The sequence below is a fragment of the Dipodomys merriami genome, unplaced genomic scaffold, assembly GCF_024711535.1.
Source record: "Dipodomys merriami isolate MVZ:Mamm:240054 unplaced genomic scaffold, mDipMer1.0.p SCAF_19, whole genome shotgun sequence".
NCBI classification, from domain to species: Eukaryota; Metazoa; Chordata; class Mammalia; order Rodentia; family Heteromyidae; genus Dipodomys; species Dipodomys merriami.
The window spans coordinates 32,284,561-32,311,487 of record NW_027203270.1 but is presented as its reverse complement, the minus strand read 5'-3'; the positions used below and the strand labels follow the sequence as shown (position 1 = coordinate 32,311,487).

At 40.1% G+C, this 26,927-nt stretch overlaps 1 protein-coding gene across 10 annotated transcripts in view; it reads right to left on the bottom strand.

Annotated features, from left to right (window-relative positions):
• Positions 1 to 4,296: 4,296 nt before the first annotated feature.
• Luc7l3 (LUC7 like 3 pre-mRNA splicing factor) overlaps positions 4,297 to 26,927 on the bottom strand; it is a 31,670-nt gene continuing 9,039 nt past the window's right edge. Inside the window, exons 3-13 of one of the 10 annotated variants that reach the window (XM_070028369.1) lie at positions 25,211 to 25,250; positions 24,903 to 25,047; positions 22,601 to 22,675; positions 20,108 to 20,212; positions 16,384 to 16,545; positions 13,565 to 13,848; positions 11,584 to 11,744; positions 6,276 to 6,416; positions 6,065 to 6,170; positions 5,553 to 5,618; positions 4,297 to 4,731 (exon numbers count right to left, since the gene is read on the bottom strand). In XM_070028369.1, the coding sequence (XP_069884470.1) occupies positions 5,594 to 5,618; positions 6,065 to 6,170; positions 6,276 to 6,416; positions 11,584 to 11,744; positions 13,565 to 13,848; positions 16,384 to 16,545; positions 20,108 to 20,212; positions 22,601 to 22,675; positions 24,903 to 25,047; positions 25,211 to 25,250 (1,244 nt within the window). In that variant the 3' untranslated portion in view covers positions 4,297 to 4,731; positions 5,553 to 5,593. Of the gene's footprint in view, positions 6,171 to 6,222; positions 6,417 to 8,043; positions 8,170 to 8,298; positions 8,355 to 11,583; positions 11,745 to 13,564; positions 13,849 to 16,383; positions 16,546 to 20,107; positions 20,213 to 22,600; positions 22,676 to 24,902; positions 25,048 to 25,210; positions 25,251 to 25,858; positions 25,929 to 26,927 lie in introns of those variants that run through there. The other 9 variants (XM_070028367.1, XM_070028368.1, XM_070028373.1 and 6 more) reach the window with 9 other exon arrangements.

The following is a 26,927-nucleotide window of genomic DNA, read 5'->3' as shown; positions in this document are numbered from 1 at the left end:
TCAGGAGGCTGAGATCCTTATCTCCAATAAACTACTCAGAAAAGGCTCAAAGTGGCACTATGGCTCAAGTGGTAGAGCACTGGCCTTGAGCAGAACTTCAGGGACAGCACCTAGGCCTTGATTTCAAGCCCCAGGACTGGCAAAAAAGTAAAATAAAAAACAAAAAATAAAACCATGATTAAAAATCCTAAGTGTGGGGCCGGGTGCTGGTGGCTCACGCCTGTAATCCTAGCTACTCAGGAGGCTGAGATCTGAGGATCACGGTTCAAAGCCAGCCCGGGCAGGAGAGACTGTGAGACTCCTATCTCCAATAAACCACCAGAAAACCAGAAGTGGCGCTGTAGCTCAAGTGGTAGAGTGCTCGCCTTGAGCTGAAAAGCTGAGGGACAGTGCCCAGGCCCAGAGTTCAAGCCCCACCACCGACAAAAAAAAAAAAAAAAAAAAAAAAAAATCCTAAGTGTGGCTGGGCATGGTGGTGCTCCCTTATAATCCTAGCACGTGAGACTGGCAGAAAAATTTTGTGTGAGGCTAACCTGGGGTACACAGCCAGACCCTCTCTAAGTAAAAGAACAAGTACTTTAGAAATTTGCTACACATTATCAAAGGCTAATTTCATGAAGTCCATGATGTAGTCACTCCCCTACATCAAGATCTCTTCCCAATTTTTAAAATTTTATTAGGAATTATATACATACAAAAGCACAAAAACATACAGCTTAAAGAAAATGCCCATCCAGCTTCGGAAGCAGAGCACCACCCACTCCTCTGAAGTCGCATGTTTTTGCCCAGACCACATCTCCCTCCAAGCTCCCAATCAGTACCAGCTAACATCAAAACTGTGTCACCGGTCCTTTGTTTTGCTTTATCATATATTTAATGTTTGCCTTCACAAAATAACCAGTGAAAATACTGTGACTTGCACTTAATGTAACACTGCTGAACCATCCACGTCCACATAAAGAGCTGTAGTTTAGTTTCTGTGAATTCTGTGGTAGAAATGTAGTGTACTATTTACCCAACATAATGTTAACTGGGGTCTTCACGGGCTTTTTTCCCGTTTGTATTTTCCCCCTTTTTAATTTTTTTTCTTCCTATTACAAATGATGCCATTATGACTTTATTTTCATTTCCTAGCACACATGTAAGAGTTTGTCCAGGATATGAACCTAAGGGCAAGTTATGGCACACATCCAGACATGCCAAACTATTTCCAAAGCTATTGTTCCTAAATTAATCTGTTGACAATTTAACTACTTGGGATGGCTGAAGGGAAAAATAAATCAACTATGACTCTTAAAAGGCATTTTTAAGAAAGAAAAATCAAAATTCTGACACATCAATGAAAAATACATTTATTTCTCTGCTTTGACTTACTTGAAATGTAGTTTAAAATGTCACATGTTCAACTTAAAAGCACTGTCTCCTATATCTCAAAATAAATGTTTCTAAAATATAATAAATGAAAAGGCAAGCTTTGGAACATATGGGGGTATCATATATAAAAAGACATCTACACATATATTCTTGTATCCCCCACAACCTATCCCACCCCCACCCTACCCCCCAAAAAAAGAACCACTTGGAAGAATAGTTAACAGAAGGAGTTCCTGGAGAGAAGGAACAGAGGGGACAGGACAGAAGGAAGACACAGGTCACTAAACACTCCCGTTTGAAAACCATGTGCATTCATACTGCTGTATTTAAACCAAGAGCAAGCATTACAATTGTAATACAAAATTAAAAATATATAGTCACCCTGGGTCCTTTTGCAAGCAAAACTCAAAACCTAAAAACCAACCTTAAATGAAGTTCCAACTGACAGAATACACAGTATTTTCAAGTGTTTGTTTCATGCGTGTAATAGGTATCTAAAATATACTTACATATACCTTATCTAGAATTTATTTTTTAAAAACAGAAAGTTGAACTAAACATTCTACCATAAGTTTCTCCATCTTTAGTCTTGGACCAGACATAGCTCAGCTCAATGCACATGTGATACAAATGTTCTCAGACCTTGCAAATAAGGCTGGTACCTTGTTTCTCATCTCTCAATGCACATGTGATACAAGTATTCTCAGACCTTGCAAGTAAGGCTGGTGTCCTACTGTGTGACATCAACTGTATTTTAAGATTGCCTACAGGTGAATAATATTCTAAGGAGAGAAGGTGATGTCTAGGCTGAGCAACCCTATTAAGTTATTATGAGCTCAAGAATAAGGTTTACAACGTAACTGAAAAATGTGACCTTAATCTGTTTGAAGAAAAAACAAAAAGGTGCATTATGTCTAGTCTATCTGCTTCCACAGGAGACAGATGTACTCTATTACCTAGGCCTCCACAAAAGAAATGCACTACTGGACCAGTACTATAGTTTAGCTATGGTGAGTAAAATCCCATACTTTATAAGAATGAACTGTTAAAGGAATCTTTTTTTTTAATCATACATGTGAAATTATTTACAGATTAAATCAATGGTACAAATAAAAGACATTTGATAGACACATGAACATGCACACACACATGCATACACATACACACAGAGGCCATGAATCTCAATGGTGATGAGTTTTAGAGGCTAATTATGCCACTATTTGTCTTAAAATTTCCAAAATTAAAAAGAAACTGTTATGATTTCAATCTTCCCTAGTAATTTTTCTGATTAATTAGAGTTGGTTCTCCGAAGAGAAAGGACACAAACATATTAACCAACTATTTTTTTGTGCACACAGCATAATGCATTTCTAATGTAGTAAATTATCATCCTCATGTCTACACCTGATTCTTGGGACTTTGGTTAGTAAGAATCAGTGTCTTTTGAACCAGATCAACTTAGGGTATAAATGATGTAAAATCTAAACTCATTCCAAAGTTAAGACAAGTCTTTAGCCATGGACACCCTAAGAAACCAGCTACTTCAAATCCCAAATACTATCAATAGTTACTAAAAAACTTAAGTGCTCATAGAAGTTACTTCACAGGAGCCCATCACTGTACTTCATTTACATTAGCTATTGACTCTAGATGAGGCAGAAAAGAACAAATTGGCATTTTTGTACTTAGTAGCTTTCTTCTGTTTCTTAAACTACAACCTTGTCAAACTACAAAGCAGAGCTTAGAGGTTGGGCTGCTTGACTGTTAAGCTGTTGGGCTGTTAAGATTTTGTTTCACTGATGACCATAATCCTTGGGGGAATCACCTTCTGCAAATTCAGAGACAACCTCCTCATCTATTGCTGCATGTCTAGGATCAGCTAGGGAAGTGAAGAGGGCCATCCTCACAGCATTTTCTTCTAGAGGGCCTTTAAAAATGATGGTTTCATTATTATTTATTATTGTGGTCAGTTGTGAGGTTTGAACTCTGGGCCTGGGCGCTGCCCCTGAGCTCTTCAGCTCAAGGCTAATGCTCTACCACTTGAGCCACAGCGCCACTTCTGGTTTTCTGGTAGTTAACTGGAGATTAGAGTCTCATGGACTTTCCTGCCAAGGCTGGCTGTGAACCGTGATCCTCAGATCTCAACCTCCTTAGTAGCTAGGACTGATTAGAGGTGTGCGCCACGGGCACCAGCTGGCTTCATTATTTTTAAGTTTGGTAGATAATGTATCATTCAGTAAATCGTTACTGACCATACTGCCTATCAGAATGAACAACTGGTACCTATTGAGGTACTGAACCAACAAGCAGATGCCAGACTCCATGTCTTAACATTCAATATGAAACATACAACTTGAATAAGCCATTTCATCCACTTACTTGGTTTATCTTTAAGCTGGTGGTAAAATTCAACTATAAATCACAAGAAATTACCATGAATTATATACACATACATGTAGCTAGAGATTAACACTTTTATACAGTTGATGTTTCTACAAATAGAGGTACAGGATTAAAACAAGACCCGAAACAAGAACAGCAAAAGTTCTTGAATGTTCTTCTACATTGTTTCATACCTAGTGGAAGATAGTGTTTGTCAGAGCTATTCGGAATCAACTACTACTAAAGGAATCTCTCAGGGATGTAAAAATATATTCTAATTCACTGCACATCTTCGCTATTAAAAGAAAAATGCAAATTTATTCATAACCCACACCCAAAAATTGAAGCACCATTATTTAAAACATCCAACTAGAAATTCTATAAAAATTACTTTTAAGTAGATAGAAAAAAAAGTACACTAATACCTCTAGTAATAGTGTACCTCTTATATTTAAAACAAGGGACTAGTTCAGAGTCAATAACTTTATTAGAAAAAGAGTAATACTAAAACTTTTCAATGACACAGACAAATCAACTCTGTAACAGAAAGTCAGAGATACTTTATTTTACTTCTAAATCCAAAGGCTAAGTATAGCAGAGTTGTAAAAAATGGAATCCCACTTAGTCTGATTCACATGAATACTAATGTTTAATCCTGTTTTCAAAGTCCAAGAATGAAAACTTGCAATTAAACACTGAGCGAGCCATATGTTTAGGTAATATTTCTTAAAAAGTCTTAAAGAGAAAATATGATACAGGACCTAAGTGGTATATATGCTATTAACACATGTTCTGAAATCTGGTAGGTCATATCAGTCCTGAATTAATTTTTAATTAAAAACAAAAAACAAAACCAAACTAACTGAGCTTTTTATACTTTTCTATGCAACTATAGCTTTCTTTCACCTCATTTTAATGTCGATCTTCACTTTATGCTGTTTTCAGTATTCTTCAAAAAATCTTCGAACAGTAGTCCTACAATGCAAAAGTTGGGGAAAAATGATAATTAGACAGCATATAAAAGGCAATGTTTTTATGACTAAGTGTTGGCCCAGTCACTAACTGCTAATAAGTAACCTGTGTATATGAAATGTCTGTATTTGTTTTTAATAATCAAGACATCAGTGTGATCCTTATTGCCATGTGCCTGTGTAAACTTTCCTACATGAGAATGGCTCATACAGATAGAACCCTATGTTGTTTTACTAGAAAAGGAACACTACCAATTCCTTTCATTAGGAATATTTTGTCCCACACCACTAGCCCAAAGAATGAATAGTGTAGAGGTTTTAAGAACACTTACAACACCTGGCTTTTTAACAGCTCTTTAAAAACCCAAATTAATTCTAGACAGTTTATCAGTGCTTTGCATGTCACAGATTGGAAATGTCTTTCCTGCCTTTCACTGCTGCTTGTAATATATCAGCCAGTGACTATTCCTATATTCCTATGGCTGACTGCAAATTCTCCTACACAGTAGGAAATATTAAACACATACCTCTTAAAGACTTGAGAATTGCATTGAATGTAACAAGGCGAATAATATGAAGTATTTACTGTATTTAAAATTCTTTAAAGATATCTAATTCTGGGCACCACTGCATCCCTACACACAGTTGAAAAAAAATTCCATTCTGTTAACATTTGATTTGTAAGTTTTCACGCAATACACAAAAAACCCCTCTGTGCTTCTTGTAAAGAACAAAAAAGATACACAACAGTTAAGCGTAAAAGATCACAGGCAATAGCATTCAAACATGGATGTGGGTAGAGAAAGGAGTACCTGGCATGAGTACCTGCTTAGTTTGACTGAATCCTTGATTTTTAATTTGGCTTTTCATGGGCCGCTCACAACACCAACGCTGTGTGAGGTATGGTAGTCAGCTGCAATAATTCATAAACCCTACACTTCCATCAATCCAATGCTACTGGCTCTCGAGTTACAGAACAAACTGCATTAGAATGCAAGGCAATAAAGCAAAAAACTAGAAACATCCTTGACAAAGAAATACTAGCAGTTTTAATTAAAGCAAAATAGTCCAACATGTGCCTCAGAAATAGTTAAGTTTTTAAAGCATATGTCTCTGCCAATGTACCAACACAAGATGGACTTAATACCAAAAATAAAAAAATAAAAAACAGTTCAACCTTTTTATTAAAAAAAAAGAAATGACAGCAAAATCCCTAAAAAAAAGGATAATTAACTTTTTAATGGCGACTATATTACAAATGTGGGCAATATTTTCCAAAGAGGCACACTAATGGGGGCACGAGTCTGCTACAAAATAGCTGAGACAAAACAATGTACCTCAAAATGTTTTGCAGGACTACACTGTCTTTTCCTTCAGAAGATGCTTTTGTTTGTCTTCTTACTCGGCTTAGTTCCATCTTCATCTGTGCATACTTACGCTGCACTGTCAAACAGTAACAAAAAGCCCTAATCAAAGTGAGAAACAATACACTTACCTCTGTCTGATCTGAGGTCTTATCAGATCAGTTTTAATTGGACTGAGTGTCACCTTCAGATTTAATGTCTTCACTGGTCCCATTGACCTCATTCTTAGAATCACTTTCCTTCGATTCAGTGTTTGTGTCTTCACTCTGTTTTTCTCGACTACTGGACTTCACACTACTTTTTTTATCATCAGATCCCCTCTTTTCTGCCATAAAAGAAGACATTGACCATAGACTTAAAGTACAATAATTATTTTGAAAGTGAAACAACTGAGAGACGAAAGACAATTGTTTTTCACAGACTACAAATACTGAGTTTACTGAATTTACCAAGAGACGCAACTTATAAATTATAAAAGAGAGAGCAAGAAAATTAAAAGCAGAAAGTAAAATAGTGAATTCTCTCAAACTGGAAAAGCTAATATGTATGTTGTAAAATCTAAAATCTAAACAAATTTCATTTCAGATAAAGAACACAAATTTCATTTTAGAAAAGAACATGAAAGGGAAGGCTATAAGAAGATAGAACACAAAACTGTACAAGGTTAAATTACGTTAGAAGGGTAAAAATAGTAACCTGGGGGAGGGGGAGCTGGAATGTTTAGTAGACATGGTCACCCAATCAGATATTTTTTTTCCCTTCCCCTTTTTAAGGTACTGGGATTTTAAACTTAAGAGCTAATAAATGGCTCAGCAGGAGTGATACCACTAAGCCATACCTCCAGACATTTCATGGTTACTTTTCAGGATAGGGTCTCACATCCAAGTAAACCCTTCATCTGTGATCTGCCTTACTTTAGGCTTCCCACTGTCTCTGGGATCCCAGACACATAGAATAGCATCCAACTTCCCTCTGTGGGGATGGTATCTCAGACTGGCCTGACACTACAATCCTCATAATTTCAGCCTCTCCTGTAGCTTGTAATGATAGGTACACACCACTGCTTTCCTGATTATGAGTTCAGAAGGTCTGACAGACTTTTCTGCTAAGCTAGCCTCAAACTACAATCCTCCTGATCTTAGCCTCTCAAGTAACTAAGATTCTAAAGGTGTGAGCAACTGGTGCCTAACTCCAATCACATATTTTTAAATACAAAAGCTTATGTTTGTTTAAATATCCTATAGCTAACATTAAGAAAATAGATCTTTCTTTTGAGCCACCTAATTAGAGCCTACCTTTTCCATAAACAGTGTACTTCCTATCAACCTCCTTGCTTCATTACTTTAACCAAAGTGTGCAGGTCTAACAATGAAAAGCCCCTATAACTGATTTTAAAAAGAAAAAGTATCTTAAATTCCAATCTAAGCAATTAAATCTTTGTGTGCATACTAAGAATATCGACAACTTTATCTAAGAGTTATTTGCCCAAAAAGAGACATTTCAATTTCCCCCCCTATTTCCCCTACTTTAGGCAAGAGGCAAAGTGGTACAAAGAACACGGGTACTCTAGCCTTTTTGGTCTTAAGTATCCCCCTGGCAGAAGATTTCTTCAGAAAAATGATAAAGCAAACTAGAAATTTTTTGCATAAGTTATTTTTCTTTAAAAACTAAGAAAAACTAGTATACCCAGTAGGTTGTTAAGATTGAAAGATGTTCAAATACTGGACAAAGCCATTATCACATAACACTAAATAACTTGGGGAGAGGGATGGAAACCAAACAGTATGGTACGGGAGGGGCCTCTTTTTAATTAAAGTGTAAGAACTGAAGGTCTCAATGTGATAGAGCATATTCAGCCCAACACTTGCTAACTATTCAAAGCAATGTGTAGGTATATATGAAACTTGCTTCATATCTGTCTGACCACTTGTGGGAACTGTGCTCTAACTGACCTTGTGGACAAGTCCTCCCTTTGTGCCTTATGGGCTTCTCCGATGCACAGGTAGCTTCAATGAGGAAGAGTCGTCTTGTTGCCCCGTAGAGGACTAGTAGTCAGTCCAATAATCTTATCTTCTGTCCTATGTAAATATGGTAAATCTTAATAGTCCTAAGGACATCTATAATGTGTGGTGGATTTTAGAGCTATGAATTAAATGAAAACTCTCTTTACAAAGAGAGAACCTTAAGCTGGCTTATGATTAAGATACCTTTGTGTGGAAAATCACTTCTCATTTGTGGAGTTAAACTGCTTCCATTACAGCACCTAGAATAGTAACCATAGTCTTACTCATCTGCATTATCAAATGCCTCCTACTGCTCATATTTGGCCACAAAGCCCAGACTTCAGTCATCACTTATATACTCAGGAATACCTAGATGGCTACAAGGAATTTCCAAAAGTCAACTAACCTGTTTTACCCCTCCCCTAAAGCTTAAGACAACACTATAATTGCATTTCTAATCATTCTAGATACATCTGACAGAAAAGCATATAGTCTTCTCTTCTTTAAGACTCACCAGAGCATCCAGCATCTGTCCATAATCTAACTCAGTTTATTTGGCTTAAAATTTGGCTTAAACAGAATAATTGTTCTACATTCTACAGTGCCATCATTACTGGAATTACAAGTAAGCAATTCAAGACTTTATCCAGAAATTACTCAAATGTTCTTGCTTTTAGGCAGACAGCCAGTGCAATTCACAACTCAATTCTAAGTTCAGATAGTTATGAAAGCTAGCTAGCTTTGTTCACAAGAATTGACCCAATTTAGGTGGTACAAATGGAACAGAGCACATAATCTAACAAGGAAACAGGATTAAAAATTTCTCTTAGAGCCTGGCACAGGTGGCTCTCGCCTGTAATCCTAACTACTCAGGAGGCTGAGATCTGAGGACCACGGCAGGGAAGTCCCTGACTCTTTATCTCCAATAAACCACTCAGAAAACCAGAGGTGGCGTAGTGACTCAAGTGGTAGAGCACTAGCCTTGAGCTGTAGAGCCAAGGGACAGTGTTCAGGCCCAGAGTTCAAGCCTCATGACCAACCAAAAAAAAAAGCAAAACACTAATGCAAATGGCCAGGTATAGTGGGGTGCATCTGTAATCTCAGCAGTTCTGAGGCCAATGCAGGATTATGAATTTGAGGCCAGCTCAGGTTACATAAAGAATTAAAGTCAGAGTTTACTAATGTACACTGGCATCCTTTTATAGAAACAGCTATTCTTTGGGGCTGGAAAGATGGCTCAGTGGTACAGAGCATGCCTTGCACGCATGAGGCCCTGGGTTCGATTCCTCAGCACCACATAAGCAAAAAAAAAAAAAAAAAAAAAGCCAGAAGTGGCACTGTGACTCAAGTGGTAGAGCGCTAGCCTTGAGCTGAAGAGCCCAGGCCCAGAGTTCAGCCACCATGACCAGCCCCGCCCCCCCAAAAAAAAACCAAAACAGCTATTCTTTTTTTGTTGTTGTTGTTGGTCATGGGGTTTGAACTCTGGTCCTGGGTCCCTTAGCTCTTCAGCTCAAGGCAAGCGCTCTACCACTTGAGCTACAGCCACACTTCCAGTTTTCGGGTGGTTTATTAGAGATAGGAGTCTCATGGTCTTTCCTGCCCAGGCTGGCTTTGAACCGCGATCCTCATATCTCAGCCTTCTGAGTGGCTAGGATTACAGGCGTGAGCCCTGTCAGCTTTTTCTTTTTTTTTCTTTGGGTCCAGTTGTGGGGCCTGAACTCTGGGCCTGGGCGCTGTCCCTCAGCTCTTCAGCTCAAGGCTAGCACTTTACCACTTGTGCTACAGTGCCACTTCCGGCTTTTTTTTTTTCTGCTTATGTGGTACTGAGGAATTGAACCCAGGGCCTCAGGCATGCGAGGCAAGTGCTCTACTACTGAGCCACCTTCCCAGCCCCCCAGCTTTCTTTTTCTGACTGGCAGTGCTAGGGACTAGACCCAGGGCCTCAAGCATGTTAAGCAGGCTCTCTACATCATTGATCTACATTTCCAACCTGGCAACTGTCTACATCATTGATCTACATTTCCAACCTAGCAACTGTCTTTTGAATCATAGAGCCATTTCCAAATTTAAAAATCAAACACTAAAGCTTCTAAGAATAGTTTAATTCGTTCCACATTACAGAAAAGGCCAATATCTACACAAAAAAAAGTGTGTGTGTTGTTGTCTATGTATGTGTATATTTTTAAAATAGTTTGTAAGGAAAGAAGTCCATTGCTTGTGGTACTAGTTCTGACTCAAGCAAAACACATTAAGTCTAACCAAACCGAATAGATCTATAAAAGAAACATCACATTAAAAAAAAAAGGCCAACATACAACTCAAATAGCACATATACTATATTGTAATCAGATGTGGACACAGACAGGCAAAACTGGATGGAGCAAACAGAGCTGAGTTAGAAACCAGCTATTTCTCATTTCTAAAATCATGCAAAAGCAGAATAGTTCAGCTAATATAACATGGAAGATGCTAAAAATAATCTGAAAACAAAACTGACTGAAAAGAATACTTTTTCATGAAGAACTAAAAGAGGAGTACATTTTTGTGAAGACACACCAAAGGTACATTTACAAGTCCATTAATAGTGCTAACAGCACAAGCTGTTGGAAAGCCACAGAACATCAAGAAAAAGATAGAAAGGAAAGTGAATGTTGACTCAGTGTAAAACTTGGGTAAGGCACTTGGAAGGTAGATATTCAACTTCTAGAAACTTATAAAGTTAATAATTAGAGGCAAGTATACGCTGCATACCAGAATCAACACAACAATGTACATTTACTTTATAAAATATCATGAGTATTTCTTTTTTGGTGCCAGTCCTGGGATTTGAACTCAGAGCTTTTTTGATGTTTAATTGGAGATAAGAGTCTGATAAGACTTTCCTGCCCAGGCTGAGTAGATAGATTTACAGGCATGAGACACCAGCACCTGGTTGAATGCTTATTTTTTTAAAAATGAGCCAAATAATGTAATAAATTCTACAGTCTCATTATCCTGAAAAGTGATACAATACTTAAAAGAAACTACATAAAAAACTTTCAGGTTACTGGTTCAAGGCTGTAACTTTAACATGTCAAGAAAACATGTCAAATGGGGCTGGGAAGGTGGCTCAGTGGTAGAGTGCTTGCCTTGCATGCATGAGACCCTGGGTTGGATTCCTCAGCACATAAGCAGAAAAAGCCAGAAGTGGCACTGTGGCTCAAGTGGTAGAGTGCTAGACTGGAGCTGGAGGCTGAGGGACAGTGTCCAGGCCCAGAGTTCAGGCCCTATGACTGGCAAAAAAGAAAAAGAAAAAAGAAAAAAAAGTCAAATATCATTCTCACAAATTAGAAGCAGTAGAGGTAAGAAGAATGTCTTTTACTGAATGGTGCTTCTTAAAAGTGTAAAGGAACGTAGCTTGAAATAGAATCGGGCTGTCTCTGAAGAAAAGTACACAGAAGAAAAGTTGTGAAAATAGCTTCTTGATGAACCAAACTCATGTAAACTAACCTTTCTCCTTGGATTTTCTATCTTGTTCTCTGTCCCGACTTTTGCTCCTGTGCTTATATGACTTTCGATCCCGGCTTTTTGACCTTCTTCGATCCCGACTTCGAGATCTATGTTTTCTTTCTGATCTATCATGACTTCTGCTTCTTCGTCGATCTCTACTTCTTAATAATTTAAGAGAGAGGAGGACAACTGTCAGCTGGTGTTACAATGAAAAAGACTTTAGGAAGTATGCATTATTGAATAATTATCAAAATTAAACAAAATTCATCACGTAAGCCAGGCACTAGTAGCTCCCACTTACAATCCTAGCTGCTCAAGAGGGTGATATTAGAGGATCACAGTTTGAAACCAGCCTGGCAGAAAAGTCTGCGAGATATTACAATTAATCAGCAAAAAAAGCCGGAAATAGAGCTGGAGCTCAAGTGGTAGAAAAAAAAGTATTAAGCATAAGTTTTGGGGCAGCACCCAGGTCCTGAGTTCAATCCCCAGGAGAGGCACATAGGCATACAAACATGTGCACCACACACCCCACACCCTCTTTCCCTTAAACAAGTATATAAAATTTTCTAACAGTTTTCTTTTCTTGGAGTGGGGGGAGGAATGCAGTGGTCATTAGTTGGCTGCAACTTAGGGCTAGGTGTTATCCTTGAGCTTTTGTCCTCAAGGTTAGTGCTCTACCACTTTTTGTTGTTTTTTTTTTCCTGTCGGGTCTTGGGGCTTGAACTCTGGGCTTGGGCGCTGTCCCTGCTCTTCAGCTCAAGGCAAACCCTCTACCGCTTGAGCCACAGCACCACTTCGGGTTTTCGTGTGGTTTATTGGAGATAAGAGCCTCACAGACTTTCCTGCCTGGGCTGGCTTTGAACCACGACCCTCAGATCTCAGTCTCCTGAATAGCTAGTATTACAGGCGTGAGCCACTGGCACCCGGCTTGCTCTACCACTTTTGAGCTACAGTTCCACTTCTGGTTTTCTGGTGGTTAATGGACTGGCTTTGATCCTCAGATTTTCTGGTGGTTAAAGGGCTGGCTTTGATCCTCAGTTTCAGTCTCTTGAGTAGCTAGGATTACAGAGGTAAGCCATCAGTGCCTAGGTTTTTTTCTAATAAATTTTACATTATAAATCTTAAGAATTGAGAACTACTGAAACTCTAAATTCAACTCATCTCAAATAACGTTGTGTCATCACTGTGTTCAAGACTCCTTGATTTTAATTCTAATTAAAATAGTAAAATTGATTTCCTGTATTATGTCTTCCTGAACCCAGTGCAAAGAGATGTATAGGCAACCATCCTGGGCGCCAGTGGACCATGCCTATAATCCTTACTATTCAGGAGGCTGATACCTGTCTGAGATTAGTGATTCAAAGCCAGCCTGGGCAGGAAAGTGTGCAACTCTCCAATTAACCACCAGAAAACCAGAAGTGGCAGTGTGGCTCAAACTGGTAGAGTGCTAGCCTTGAGCAAGAGAGTTCAGAGACAGCGCCATGGCCATGAGTTCAAGCCATATGACAGATTAAAAAAAAAAAAACAACTCTCCAACTTCAATAGACAGGACCTAGCAAAGAAGTTGCCCTAAAACCACTCACTGATTCAAATCTTATCATCTAGTAATTAATGATGGAGTATATGACTTATGTTTTAACTTACAACATTTTGATTTTATGATGGCATAAAAGTGTATGTATAGCAAAAATCCAATTCAGAATTTTTATCTTTTCCGAGTCTAGCAATAATGCTATCCTAGTGCTGGGCAGCCATGCAATCAGAAAGTAAACATCTTACAACATACTATGTTGTTAACACTATTGGTCTATTTCAACTTCCAATATTTTTTATTTATAACAAGGTTACCTAGTATAATATCACCATAAGTGGAACATTGATACTTAAAGAGCTTCTTCATACCATTAAAGGACAGCATCAGCAATAGTACTTGTTTACTGTGCCCTCATGAGCTAGACACTGCTTTTTAGCTTTTGTGTACCTGCTTCTCCTTCTTTCCCTACTTCGTGATCTTTTGTGGTCCCGAGATCTGCTGCATCTGCGGTCAGAAGTGCGGCTTGAGTGTCTACTTCGTGAACGACTTCTCTTTCTTCTTTCTCTATCACGAGCTCTTTCTTTCTCTCTCTCTTCCTCTTCTCTTCGTCTTTTCCTTTCCCTTTCTTCTCGTTCTCTCTCTCGTTCTTTTTCTCTTTCTTCTCTTTCTTGTTTCTCCTTTTTTAGACGCTCATCTCGATCAGGTTCTTCAGTTCTTTTCCTTAATTTTTCCTGAAAAAATCAAATTAGATTTTCCTTTGTTGTTGCCACGCCGACTCCAGTGGAGTCTGCTTAGCATGGGAAACCATCTATCAGACCAAGATAGGGGCTTCAGAGACCTATCTCTGAGTTTTAGGACTTCACTGAAGTCTACCTCAGAGAATGGGGCTTTACAGAAACCTATCTCCAAGTTTTGGGACTTCACCGAAGTCTACCTCGGAGAATAGGGCTTCTAAGAGGCCTACTCCTGGAAAAAGGCTGGCAAGCCCCTGGGAAAGATGTGTTTCTGTCTTTCTTCTCCTCATAAGAGTGCCTATTAATCTTTTACTGTTTCTGCTGCTCATTGTACTTACTCATTGTCAACGTTCCCTTATTCAAAGCTCTTTCTTAAGAGTATTGATGACTCCAGTATCTGATGAGTGTCTCAAAAATATGACTAACTCACCAGAGTTAAGTGCTACCCTGCAACCCCTCTTATGAAGGCTAGTAGACAAGTTATAAGTAAATATAAAAGTATTGGGGGTTTCACAAAGTCACTCCAGCATAAGGAATTGTAAGAAATTTACAAGAAGCTATAGGCGCGGCTAGAACAGAAGGAATGTATGGCAATTGCGGAGATAACTACTTAGGAGAAAGAACTTCCTGGTACTCTCATTTACTAAGAGACTTGCTAGATCTAGGCCTCCGTGACCTTACTATTAAAGAAGGAACAGGAAAAATCTTATGGGATAATTAAGGCCTCTATAGAAATAAGGTAATGGTGAGATGGTGACAAACGTCAAAACCCATTATATTTCTTAGAGATAAGCCGGAAACAAGTGCCTTTCAGGCGACCAGCTGGTGACCACCAAGAATGAAGCCCTGCAGCAAGATTGTGTAAACTTTTGCCCTTTCAGGGGACCAGCTGGTGACCATCCAAGAATGAAGCCCTGTAGCAAGATTGTGTAACCTTTTGCCCCTTTCTTATGAAGACTTCTGTTATAAAAGTTTGTTATCCTCTGCATTAAATCGCACTCAGCACTCAGCATCCACTCCTAATGTGTGTGAGTTGTCTGTTTGCCATCTCCCCATCCTATTCCAGGTTCCTCCCTTAGGTGTCCTCCGTCGTCCCGACAGAACCTGGTCCGCGGCAGTTGTGGTGCTAGGGACAGACTTGACAGCCTCAGGATATTAGGCAAAGTCTACCACTGAGCTACCCCCACACCCCTCAAATTGGGATTTTAGGTAACTCTAATCTTAAAAGACACTGTTCAACAACAATCGTATAATGTAAAGATGTAGCCAGGTGCTGGTGGCTCATGCCTAACTACTCAGAAGGCTGAGATCTGAGGATCACAATTCAAAGCCAACTCAGGCAGGAAAGTCCCTGAGATTCTTATCTCCAATAAACCACTCAGAAAACTAGAAGTAGTGCAATAGCTCAAGTGGTAGAGTGCTACGCTAGCCCTGAGCTGGAGAGCTGAGGGACAGTGTTCAGGTCCAGAGTTCAAGCCCCATGACCAACCCCTACCCCCCAAAAAAAGAATTATAATGTAAAGACGTATGTAGTCCTAATTTTAGGAACTGGTGTACTGCAAGGGAATGGAGAAACTCAAACACTGTGTATATATACTACACAAGAAATCATTACTTGGGGCTGGGAAGGTGGCTCCGTGGTAGAGCACTTGCCTTGCCTGCATGAGGCCCTGGGTTCGATTCCTCAGCACCACATAAGCAAAAAGAAAAAAGCCAGAAGTGGTGCTGTAGCCCAAGTGGTAGAGCGCTAGCCTTGAGCTGAAGAGCTGAGGGACAGCGCCCAGGCCCAGAGTTCAGGCCCCACGACCGGATCCAAAAAAAAAAAAGAAATCATTACTTGACTAATTTATAGGAAAAGTCTTAAAAAATTCTAGTGAAAGAAAAGAAAGTAGAGTGTTTTGATAGTTTGATGAGCAGCAAAATTTCATCCAAGATCACTATGGTTTTCTTAGTGCTAGGGACTAAATCCAGTGCCTTGGCCATGCTAAACAAGCCCTCAACACTGAAATACATCCCTAAATTACCACTGCTTAAATAATAAAAATCACCAGAGTATCAACACAGTATTTTTATTTTCCTGTGTTCAAATTTTAGCTATGCTGACATATAGCTATTTTTAGTGATGTCTAGTTATAGTTAAAGAGTTAGCATTTTTATTTATTTGTCATGGTGCTGGAACTCAGGGTCTAGGCACTGTCTCTGAGCTTTTCTCTCTTAAGGCTAGTGCTCTACCACTTTTGAACCACAGTGCCACTTCTGGGTTTCTAGTGGCTAACTGGAGATAAGAGTCATATGGACTTTCCTGCCGGGGTTGGCTTCAACCTGTGATCCTCAGATCTTAGCTTCCTGAGTAGCTAAGATTATAGGCATGAGCCACCAGTGCCTGGCTAGAGTAGTTAGTTTTAGCTACAGCTAAAATACAGGTTTCTTGTAAACTTTTTTTGATGGTACTAAGGATTAACCTAAGACAACCAATGTACTTGCTAGGTAAGAACGCCACCATTTGAGCTATGTTCACATCCCAAAACTTACTTTTAATTCTTCTACAGTAGCTTTAATTTTGGCATAGCCCATGTGTTGTTTTCCCATCAAATGATCATCTACCCGTGACTGGGCATCTCCTACAATCAAAAAGGCTCCACACACTTCACAGACTTCCATTTGTTTTTCTTGGGCAGCAAAACTTTCAATTGTCTGAAATGACAAGTCAGTTGTTATAAGAATACCTATGAAAGAAAGAATAGCAAATCAAAAAAAAAAAAAAAAAACCCACACATTTAGAACAGATTTGGTAAAAGTAATATTTAGAGCCTATTTTTTTAAATTTTTTTTTATTGTAAAAGTACTGTTCAAAGGGGTTACAGTTACATAAGCAAGGTAATGAGTACATTTCTTATCCAGCATTGTTGCCTCCTCTTTGTTTCCCCTACCATCCCTTCACTCCCACCTCCTCAACTACATACCCCACCCTACCCCCAGCCTATTTCTAATGAATCTAAAAGCTGTAAATATCCACCAAAGTTGTAATTTTGGATATTAACTGGACTTTTATAGCAGGAAGCATGGCAAAAGCAACCAACCTGAATAGCCTCCAGGGAAAGCACTAAAACCATCGGTCAACTTCAACTGTCAAATACTCATGCTGCCTTGGAAAATTTCAACTTCTAGAAAGTTATCGTTTTGTCTAATTTCTTACATGAGCTTAATATGTGTGCTGTATAAATACTAACATATCATTAATAAGAACTGGGAATGTGGCTTAGTGGTAGAGTGCTTGCTGGTAGCACGCATGACGCTGGGTTTGATTCCTCCATAACACATACATAGAAAAAGCTGGAAGTGTCACGAAGGCTCAAGTGGTAGAGTGCTTGAGCAAAAGCTCAGGGACAGTACCCACGCCCAAAGCCCCAGGACTGGCCAAAAAAAAAAAAAAAAAAAAAGTAAAACCCAAACTTAAAAATTCATGATTTAAAGATTTAAGGTGAGTTAGCAAGTCAGCAGTCAAAACAGCTTTTGTTTTTTTGGTCGGTCATGGGCCTGAATGCTGTCCCTCAGCTCTTCAGCTCAAGGCTAGCGCTCTACCACTTGAGCCACAGTACCACTTCCAGCTTTTTCTGCTTATGTGGTGCTGACGAATCAAACCCAGGGCCTCATGCATGCAAGGCAAGCACTCTACCACTGAGCCAACCTTCCCAGCCTCTCAAACTTGTAAATAAGTATTTTATTGAGCTGGGTGCTGGTACCTCACACCTGTAACCCTAGTTACCCTCAGAGGGCTGAGATCTGCATATTGCTTTTCAATGCCAGTCCAGGCAGGCAAAGTCATGAGCATCTGAACCAAAATAAATCCAGAATTGGAGCTGTGGCTCAAGTGGTAGAGCACTAGCCTTGAGCACAAAAGCTCACAGATAGTGCCTAGGACCCGAGTTGAAGTCCCAGGACTACAACTCCCTGTCTGCTTCCCCCCAAAAAAATTACTGGGAGGGGCTGGGAAGGTGGCTCAGTGGTAGAGCGCTTGCCTTGCATGCATGAGGCCCTGGGTTCGATTCCTCAGCACCACATAAGAAAAAAGAAAAAAGCCGGAAGTGGCGCTGTGGTTCAAGTGGTAGAGCGCTAGCCCTGAGCTGAAGAGCTGAGGGACAGTGCCCAGGCCCAGAGTTCAGGCCCCACAACCGGACTCCCACCCCCCCCCCAAAAAAAAAATTACTGGGAAAGTAATCATAACCATTTCTTCTGTACTGTCAGTGGTAAGATATTTTTTGCTACTTTTCTTTCTTTTTTTTTTTTTGTCGGTCGTGGGGCTTGAACTCTGGGCCTGGGCGCTGTCCCTCAGCTCTTCAGCTCAAGGCGAGCGCTCTACCACTTGAGCTACAGCGCCACTTCCGGGTTTCTGGTGGTTTATTGGAGATAGGAGTCTCACGGTCTTTCCTGCCCGGGCTGGCTTTGAACCGCGATCCTCAGATCTCAGCCTCCTGAGTAGCTAGGATTACAGGCGTGAGCCACCAGCGCCCGGCTTGCTACTTTTCATCTGTGGTCCTGGCTCGTAACTTTCTCTTCAAGGAAAAGTTGTAACTTGTCTTCCTTAAGGCAGGTCACAGAAACTTCGAATATTCTCTTACCTCCCTGTGTTTTGGAGCCAGACATAAAGTAATACTCTGACCTATCTTGTCTGACAGATCAGAAAACCCTTATTTCAGAAGTGTTCTTACTCCATAAAAGAAAGGAATGCTGCACTTAGGGGCCAAGAAAAATCTCCACAGTAAATCTTACTGGTTTTCCCTACTCAGTCTATTTGCAAACATCATGTTCTTTTAGTCAAATCACATTGTGCCTATGTTTCATAATGTATATGCAATGAAGATTAAAAAAAAAAAAAAGCACAAAGAACTTCCAGATAACTGAACACCTGGGGGTTTCTAGAAGGAACTTTGTAATACTGGTATACTTGTTTCAGAGTGGCTGAACCCCAGGTGAGGGTTTGCAAACTGATAACCAGTCAGAAGCACAGGTAAAAAGAACCTGGAGGGGCTGGGAAGGTGGTTCAGTGGTAGAGTGCTTGCCTTGCATGCATGATGCCCTGGGTTCGATTCCTCAGCACCACATGAGCAAAAAGAAAAAAACCGGAAGTGGTGTTGTGGCTCAAGTGGTAGAGCGCTAGCCTTGAGCTAAAGAGCTGAAGGACAGCGCCCAGGCCCAGGGTTCAGGCCCCATGACTGGACCCCCCCCCAAAAGAAAAAAGAACCTGGAATATATAAATGGCATTTAATGATCTGATATGGACATGCGTGTATATTGAGGGAACAAACACATGCACGAAATCTTAAGGATTAAGTCTGGTCTGACATTACTTCAGGTAGTTTAAGCATATGAACTGAAGTAAGTAAGAGACACCACAGGCTGTTGTCTGCTGCTGCAGAACTAATGGCTAGTTTGCTGATAGGGTGAAAACACTACACATTCTGGAATCACAGAAATATTCAGGCTACAGATATAGCTCAGGAGCATAAAACTTGTCTTGCAAGCATTAAGCCCTGAGTTTAATATCCAGCACAAAAAAGGAAATATATATTAATGAAGACCTATAGATATATATGTATTGATATATATTATATACAGAGAGAGAGAAAGAGAAAGAGAGAGGGGGTAGGGAGGGAGAAACAGTCTGAGGTTGTTTTCCTTTTCATTCTTTATCTTCAGGTTAGGTAAGGCTGCTTTGGTGATGCAAAACAGAGCTCAGCAGCCATCAAAGACCTTTTCATATCTAAAACATTGTATCTTTATCTAAAACAAAATGTTTTCGGTTGGTTGTCTGCCAACCAAAAACATTATTTGGCCCTTAAAAAAATGGAGGCATAAGCCAGGTGGCTCACACCTATAATCCTAGCTACTCAGGAGGTCTGAGGATCACAGTTCAAAGCCAGCCCAGGCAGGAAAGTCTGTGACACTCTCATCTTCAATTAGTCAAAACTGGAAGTGGCGCTGTGGCTCAAGTGGTAGAGCATTCATCCTGAGCTGAAGAGCTCAGGGACAGCACCCAGGCCCAGAGTTCAAGCCCCACGACCAACAGAAAAAAAAAAAAATAGAGGCATGGCTCAAGTGGTAGACTGTAAGCCAATGAGGAAAAGCATTGGGTAGCAAGTTTGAACCCCAGGTCTTGGACCAAAAATAAATGTTTTGATGATTTGTAATTCAGAACATTAAATCCCAACTAATTCACAATAAACAAGCTAAATAACTGTAAAAGTTTATTACTTACCGAGGTTGTGGATCTAAGTAATTCTCTCTCTTCTTTTAACTGTTCAACTAATTTCATCATTCCCTGGGCTTCTTCTACCTTTCCTTCAGATCCTAATTCCTCAATCTATGAAAGAATAAAAAATAGTTGAAATTCTTTCCTAATCAAACTGTTTTCCTCTACATCTCATTAGCATTTAGTGATTTTGTTTTCTGAAACTTGTTTGGATTTATTCCTTGTGACTTTTTTACAGCTTTCATAACATGAAACAAAATAATGTTCAATTTGATTAGTGTGGACATATGCAATACATACATGAGATCATCAGCACCATCTAGATAACGATCACATCCACCCGACCAAAGCTATCGTCAGTCAGAGTACTAACTACTCAGGAGACTGAGATCTAAGAATCAAGGTTCAAAGCCACACAGGCAGGAAAGTCCATTAACCACCAGAAAACTAAAGTGGTGCTGTGGCTCAAAGTGGTAGCGACAGCCTTGAGCAAAAAAAGTCAGAGATAGTGCCCAAGCCCTGAATTCAAAAGCCCCATGACAGACTCCCACCCCTCGTTCCCCCCAAAAAAGCTTTCCTTATGTACCACTTTGTTCTTCCTGCAAACTCAATCCCATATATATGCCCAAGAAACCACTGATCTGGCTCTATCACTACAGAATTTAGTTGAATACATTATGTTCTTTTTGGTCTGGCTTCTTTCAATCAAACTAAGATTCCTTCCACAGTTAATGTAGATAATTCCTCTTTATTATTAAGTAGTATTCCATTGCCGCCCTCCCCTTTCCCCCGATGCCAGCTTGAACTCAGGGCCTGGGTGCTGTTGCTAAGCCTCTTTGTGCTCAAAGCTAGTGCTCTACCACTTGAACCACAGCACCACTTCCAGCTTTTTCTGAATAGTCTCATGGACTTTTCTGCTTGGGCTGGCTTTGAACGGAGATCCTCAGATCTAACCCTCAGCAGAGAAGATTACAGGCATGAGCCACCAGTACCCAGCTAGTATTCCATTCTATAGCTACACCACAAATTAATTATTCATTTACCTGTTACTGGGCATCTGAATTATTACTATTTTAGGGGAGGACATTACAAATAATCTGTAAATGTCACTAAGTGGATATATTTTCACTTTACTTGGGTACATAAGAGAGGAATGGCTCATAGTGCACTTCTAACCATTTTTTTTTTGGGTCCGGTCGTGGGGCCTGAACTCTGGGCCTGGACGCTGTCCCTCAGATCTTCAGATCAAGGCTCTACCACTTGAGCCACAGCGCCACTTCTGGTTTTTTTCTTTTTGCTTATGTGGTGCTGAGGAATCAAACCCAGGGCCTCATGCATGCAAGGCAAGCGCTCTACCACTGAGCTATCTTCCCAGCCCCAATTTCTAACCTTTTTGTTGTTGCTGGTATCCAAGACTGAACTCAGAGCCTCACACTCTCACTGGGCTTTTCACTTCAGATGGGCTCTCTACCACTTGAGTAACACTTCTACTTCTGGTTTTTAGCTGGTTATTTGGAGATGAGTTGCTTGCCTGACCAGGCTGGCTTCGAACTGGGAACCTCAGAGCTAAGTCTTCTGAGTAGCTAGGATTACAAGCATGAGTCACCAGCACTGACTAACTTTTTATTTATTTACTTATTTATTTGCTGGCTGCTTTTATTTTTTGGGGGGGGAGGGGTATCCTAGGGCTTAAGTATAGGGCCTGAGTGTTGTACCTGAGCTTTTTTTTGCTCAAGAGTAGCACTCTACCACTTGAACCATAGTTCTACTTTCAGCTATTTTGGTAGTTATAGATATGAGTTTCAGGTTCCTGCCCAGGTTGGTTCTGAACTATCATCCTCCAACCTCAGCCTTCTGAGTAGCCAGGATTACAAGCCTGAGCCACTGACACCTGGCATTTTTTACCTTTTAAGAAACAGACTAAGAGCTGGGAATGTGACTTAGTGGTAGAGTGCTTGCCAAGCATGCATGAGGCCCTGGGTTCGATTCCTCAGTACTACATGCACAGAAAAAGCCAGAAGTGGCACTGTGGCTCAAGTGGTAAAGTGCTAGCCTTAAGCAAAAGAAGCTCAGGAACAGTGCCCAGGCCCTGAGTTCAGGGTCCAGGACTGGCAAAACAAAAACAAAAACCAACCAAACAAACAACAAAAACAGATAAAATCTTTCCCAAAGTGCTGAACTGTTTTTACAACCCCACCAGCAGTGTTTGAGGTTTCCAGTTGATGAATCCTTGTCAACACTTGGTATGGCCAGTCTTTTTCATTTGGGCCATTCAAACAGATGTTATTATAGTCTTGCTACTTAGCTCCAACTGGTTTTGAACTCCAACTGATTTCAACCTTCTCAGTGCTGAGATTACAATCATGTACTATCTTGCTCTGCTGGCATTGTGGCTTTAATTTGTATTTCCCTGACTACTAATGTTAAATCTTTTCAATTTAATTATTGAGAAAGTGTTTTTCTCAATTATTTTTTGACATTAATGCATATAATCCTCACCTGCTGTAGAAGCACATCAATTTTGTCTGTTAGAACCTGAATTTTCTCTTCATTTTTGCCTGTTGGGCCAGCAGCCTGTTGAAGAAAATAAAATGTATTATATTATCAATAAGTAAAGCAAAGGTAACATTTAAGCTCAGTGATAAAGGTATAGCTAGGTGGTAAAGCACTTGCTTAGCACATACAAGACTTTGGGTTCAATCCCAAGTACTAACAAGGAAAGCCTTTGAAGCAGGGTGCCAGTGGCTCATGCCTGTAATCCTAGCTACTCAGGAGAAGGCTGAGATCTGAGGATCATGGTTCAAAGCCAGCCCAGGCAGTAAAATCCGTGAGACTCTTATCTCCAATAAACTACTCAGAAAAGCTGCAAGTGGCAATGTGACTCAAGTAGTAGAGGGCTAGCCTTGAGCATAGAGAGGCTCAGGGACTGAGGCCAGACCAGGCCCTGAGTTCAAACCCCAGGACCAGGGGGAAACAAAAAAAAAAAAGAAAGAAAGAAAAAAGAAAGAAAGAAAGAAAAAAGAAAAAAGGCTTTTGAGACAGGACTGGCTATGTAGCCCAGAGTAGTCAAACTCAAGATTTCCCTGCCTCAGCCTGCTGGGATTATTAGCATACTTTGTCACACTCAGAATGTAGCTCATGCCAGTAATTGCGGCACTCAGGATAAGGAGGCAAGAGGATCTTAAGTTCTAGGCCAGTTCTTACTACCTAGTGAAACGTGGTCTAACATGGTCTCACTAGGTAGTAAGAAAGGGGAAAAAAAAGTCTGTCCATCAGTTACATATTTTGTCTGTTACCTATATTTCAGGAAAAGCTCATGATTAGTAAAATCAACATTTTACTAATGAAAGCTGAAAACGAACTCCAGACTCAAAAAGGGCTAAGAATCTAAGGTAGACTACCTTAGTCTTAAATTTAAACCCTACTACCTCCATAAATTAAATACATAAATGTATCTGAGACCTAGTGTCACCCAGGATAGAAACTGTTAGCACAAAAATTTCTCCAGCTTGCTCATCTCCATTAATTCTTTTTTTTTTTTTTTTTGCTTATGTGGTGCTGAGGAATCGAACCCAGGGCCTCAGGCATGCAAGGCAAGCGCTCTACCACTGAACCACCTTCCCAGCCCTCATCTCCATTAATTCTGCAGTTAACAGATGGTTTTTGTTTTTGTTTTGGTCCAGTTGTGGGGCCTGAACTCTGGGCCTGGGCGCTGTCCCTCAGCTCTTCAGCTCAAGGTTAGCGCTCTACCACTTGAGCCACAGCACCACTTCCGGTTTTTTTCTTTTTTGCTTATGTGGTGCTGAGGAATCAAACCCAGGGCCTCATGCATGCAAGGCAAGCGCTCTACCACTGAGCCACCTTCCCAGCCCAACAGATGGTATTAAGCTAAGATCTACGCAAGTACATGAATTTCTCCATTCCCTGGTCACCCAACTTCAATCCCCAAAGTCCTGTTTTTTCTACAGTCTTCATCCAAACTGACATTTCTTGTCTGAGTCACTACAAAAGCTTCCAAATATCTGGACTTGCTTCTTTCAGTGAGTCCTTCAAAACCACTAACCATTCTGCAGCTAGAGCCAGCTTTCAAGAAATGTAATTCAAAGTGGCCTTGGTGGTGGCACACCTATAATCTCAGCACTCAGGAGAATGAGACAGGAGGATCACCAGTTCAAGGGCAGGTGGATCTAAATGGCAAGATCCTGTCTTAAAAAAAACGAAATTCAGGGGGCCCTACTTCCTGATAGAGTACCTCAGTTTTGCTGTGGTTTTGTGTAAGATGTAACCCTTCTTTCCTTTTTCAACAGTCTGTGTTTGATGTCCCCTTTCTGGAATGGTTCCCCTGGTTTTTGCCAGACTTAGCTTCTTTGGCTTGGTTTCCAGTACAAAGGTCATTTGTCAAGGGAACTGTCTTTTCCAATTGTGCTCTCCATGGACAGGAATTTTCCTTAGACACCCCTGGCCTCTTTCCACATCCTACTCCCTTCCTCATAGAGCTGAATAGTTACTCTGTAGAAGGCAACAAGGATAACCCACCTGTACTGGTTTCCTTGCTAAAAGAGTGCCCAGATTGTTGGGAATGTAGTTGAATGACAGAATGATGCCCAGCATGCACAAGGCCCTAAGTTTGATCCCCAGAGCACAAGGTAAGGGAGATGGGGGTAGGGGAAGAAGGGAGGGACCAGATTAGGACTAAAGGGGGTGAGGGGTGTAGCTTCAAAAGATAAGTTTCAAACATTAGGTCTCTAGATCTTCAGAGAACAAGGATCCTTTACAAAGATTGTACTCATTTCATACTTACTCCGGAGGATTGCTGGTTTTGAGATAATGCCAAACGAGCATGGCCTCGTCTGATTCTACGTTCTACCTCTGCAAGTAAGCTCTGTAAGTATCGCAAAAAATCTCTCTCGTAGCCAACTTTCATAAAACGAGAACTCTTCTCATACCTGATAAAACAAAATAAACATTTATTCACTACGTCATATATTGTATATTAACTTGTTTCAAGGAGTTTGTATTTAGGACAAAGAGTAACCAGGAATATATGAAGTGAATTTCTGGTTGTCTCTCATATGCTGCCAAAGAGAAGACCAAAAAAGTACAACTTACTGTTTTCGTAGATTTTCATCATGAATTTTTTCACATGGACCTGAGAAAGGGAGAGAAAAAGGAAGAAAGTGTTTATGTGACATTTAACAAACTTTACTTCTCATACACCTAATAGCTTCCTATCTCCGAAACAGCCAATTCCAACTTTTAGCTGTCTTATGGATCTTACCTCTAAATTTATAAATGTTATGACTACTTTGCTTTTTTAACTTACCAATTTTTTTTTTTTTTTTTTTGGTGCTGGTCCTGGGGCTTGACCTCAGGGTCTGGGCACTGTCCCTACACTTTTGTGCTCAAGGCTAGCACTCTACCACTTGAACTACACTCCTCTTTCAGGAGGAGGGGTGGCTAATTGGAGATAAGAGTCTCATGGACTTTCCTGCCTGAACTGGCTTTGATCTGCAATGCTCAGATCTCAGCCTCTGGTGCCCAACTTAATTTACCAATCTTATATATTTAAGCTAAACAGCCCTTAGTATTTATTTTTTGACCACACAAATAGTATTCTCTGTAGAATCAAACAAAATGCGCCTAAGAAATATGCTTAGTAAGAGTTCTCTTGGATTTTTTTGTTTTATTTTCTGTATTTCTACTTGTTTCTCAAACATTTGAACTCAGCCAATGAAAACTCACTCAATACTAATTTACCTTGAGTATTAAAATACAGCAGAGGCCGGGACCGGGTGGCTCACATCTGTAATCCTAGCTACTCAGGAGGCTGAGATCCGAGGATTATGGCTCAAAAGCAACCCAAGGCAGGAAAGTCTGTAAGACTTTTATCTCCAATAAAACTACTAAAATTAAAAAAAAAAAACCCACAGTAGAGTAATTAGTTCTATTAGATTAGCCATTTGTCTTATTTGAATCTAGGATGTTAAGGCCAGAATGGAATCTGAAGCCTGTAACCTCTGCTACTTAACTAGGGACATGGAGATAAGGAAGATAGTGGTTTAAAACCAGCCGGGACAAAAAGTTAGCAAGACCTCCACCTCAACCAAAAAATAAAGAATGAAAATTAGAGAACATGCACGGCACCATTATCACTTATTCTACTACACACCCCTGTCTCTTGGTTTTGTTAATTAATCTATTATGTTGAATGCTTTCTTGAAATGTCTGAATAGTACTCCCTGGCAAGTGACTGATTTTGTTAATTAAAAAATATGGCTGGAAGTTGGTTTGGCTAGGCAAGGTTTGTCCTTAAAGGGCATTTCCAAATGAATATCAGACACTCAGACTTTCTTTTAGGAGATTCTCAGAGTCCATACTCAAAGAGACTACCTTCTCAAAAAGTGTTAACTTTCCCAAGAAAGAAATCCTTTCTCTTCTGAGGAAAAGTATCTAGCTATATCCTTCTATAGGGCAGGAGAATCCCACTTATAAAGGACTCATTTAATCTCTTACAACCTCATTTTACTCACTACTGACCTGTGCTATATGGAATTTCAAGAAGATCTTGACTCTTCCAGCCCTAATGTGCTCCTCGATACTCTAAGGCAAACACTGTGATGTATCTAGAATACAAGTTATGTACCACACTTGAGAGAACAAGTCAACTGTGTGCTGTATTTTTTGTTTTACATGACTAGAGCTTAGTTCCATTCTTGCAGAAAATAACCCTCTTTCTTCCTGGGGTGTTGGGATAGGAGCGGTAGGATCAACAGGTGCAAGGGACTACTTACCACTAGTAGCTCTCTACTAGGGAGCAATTTTGTAC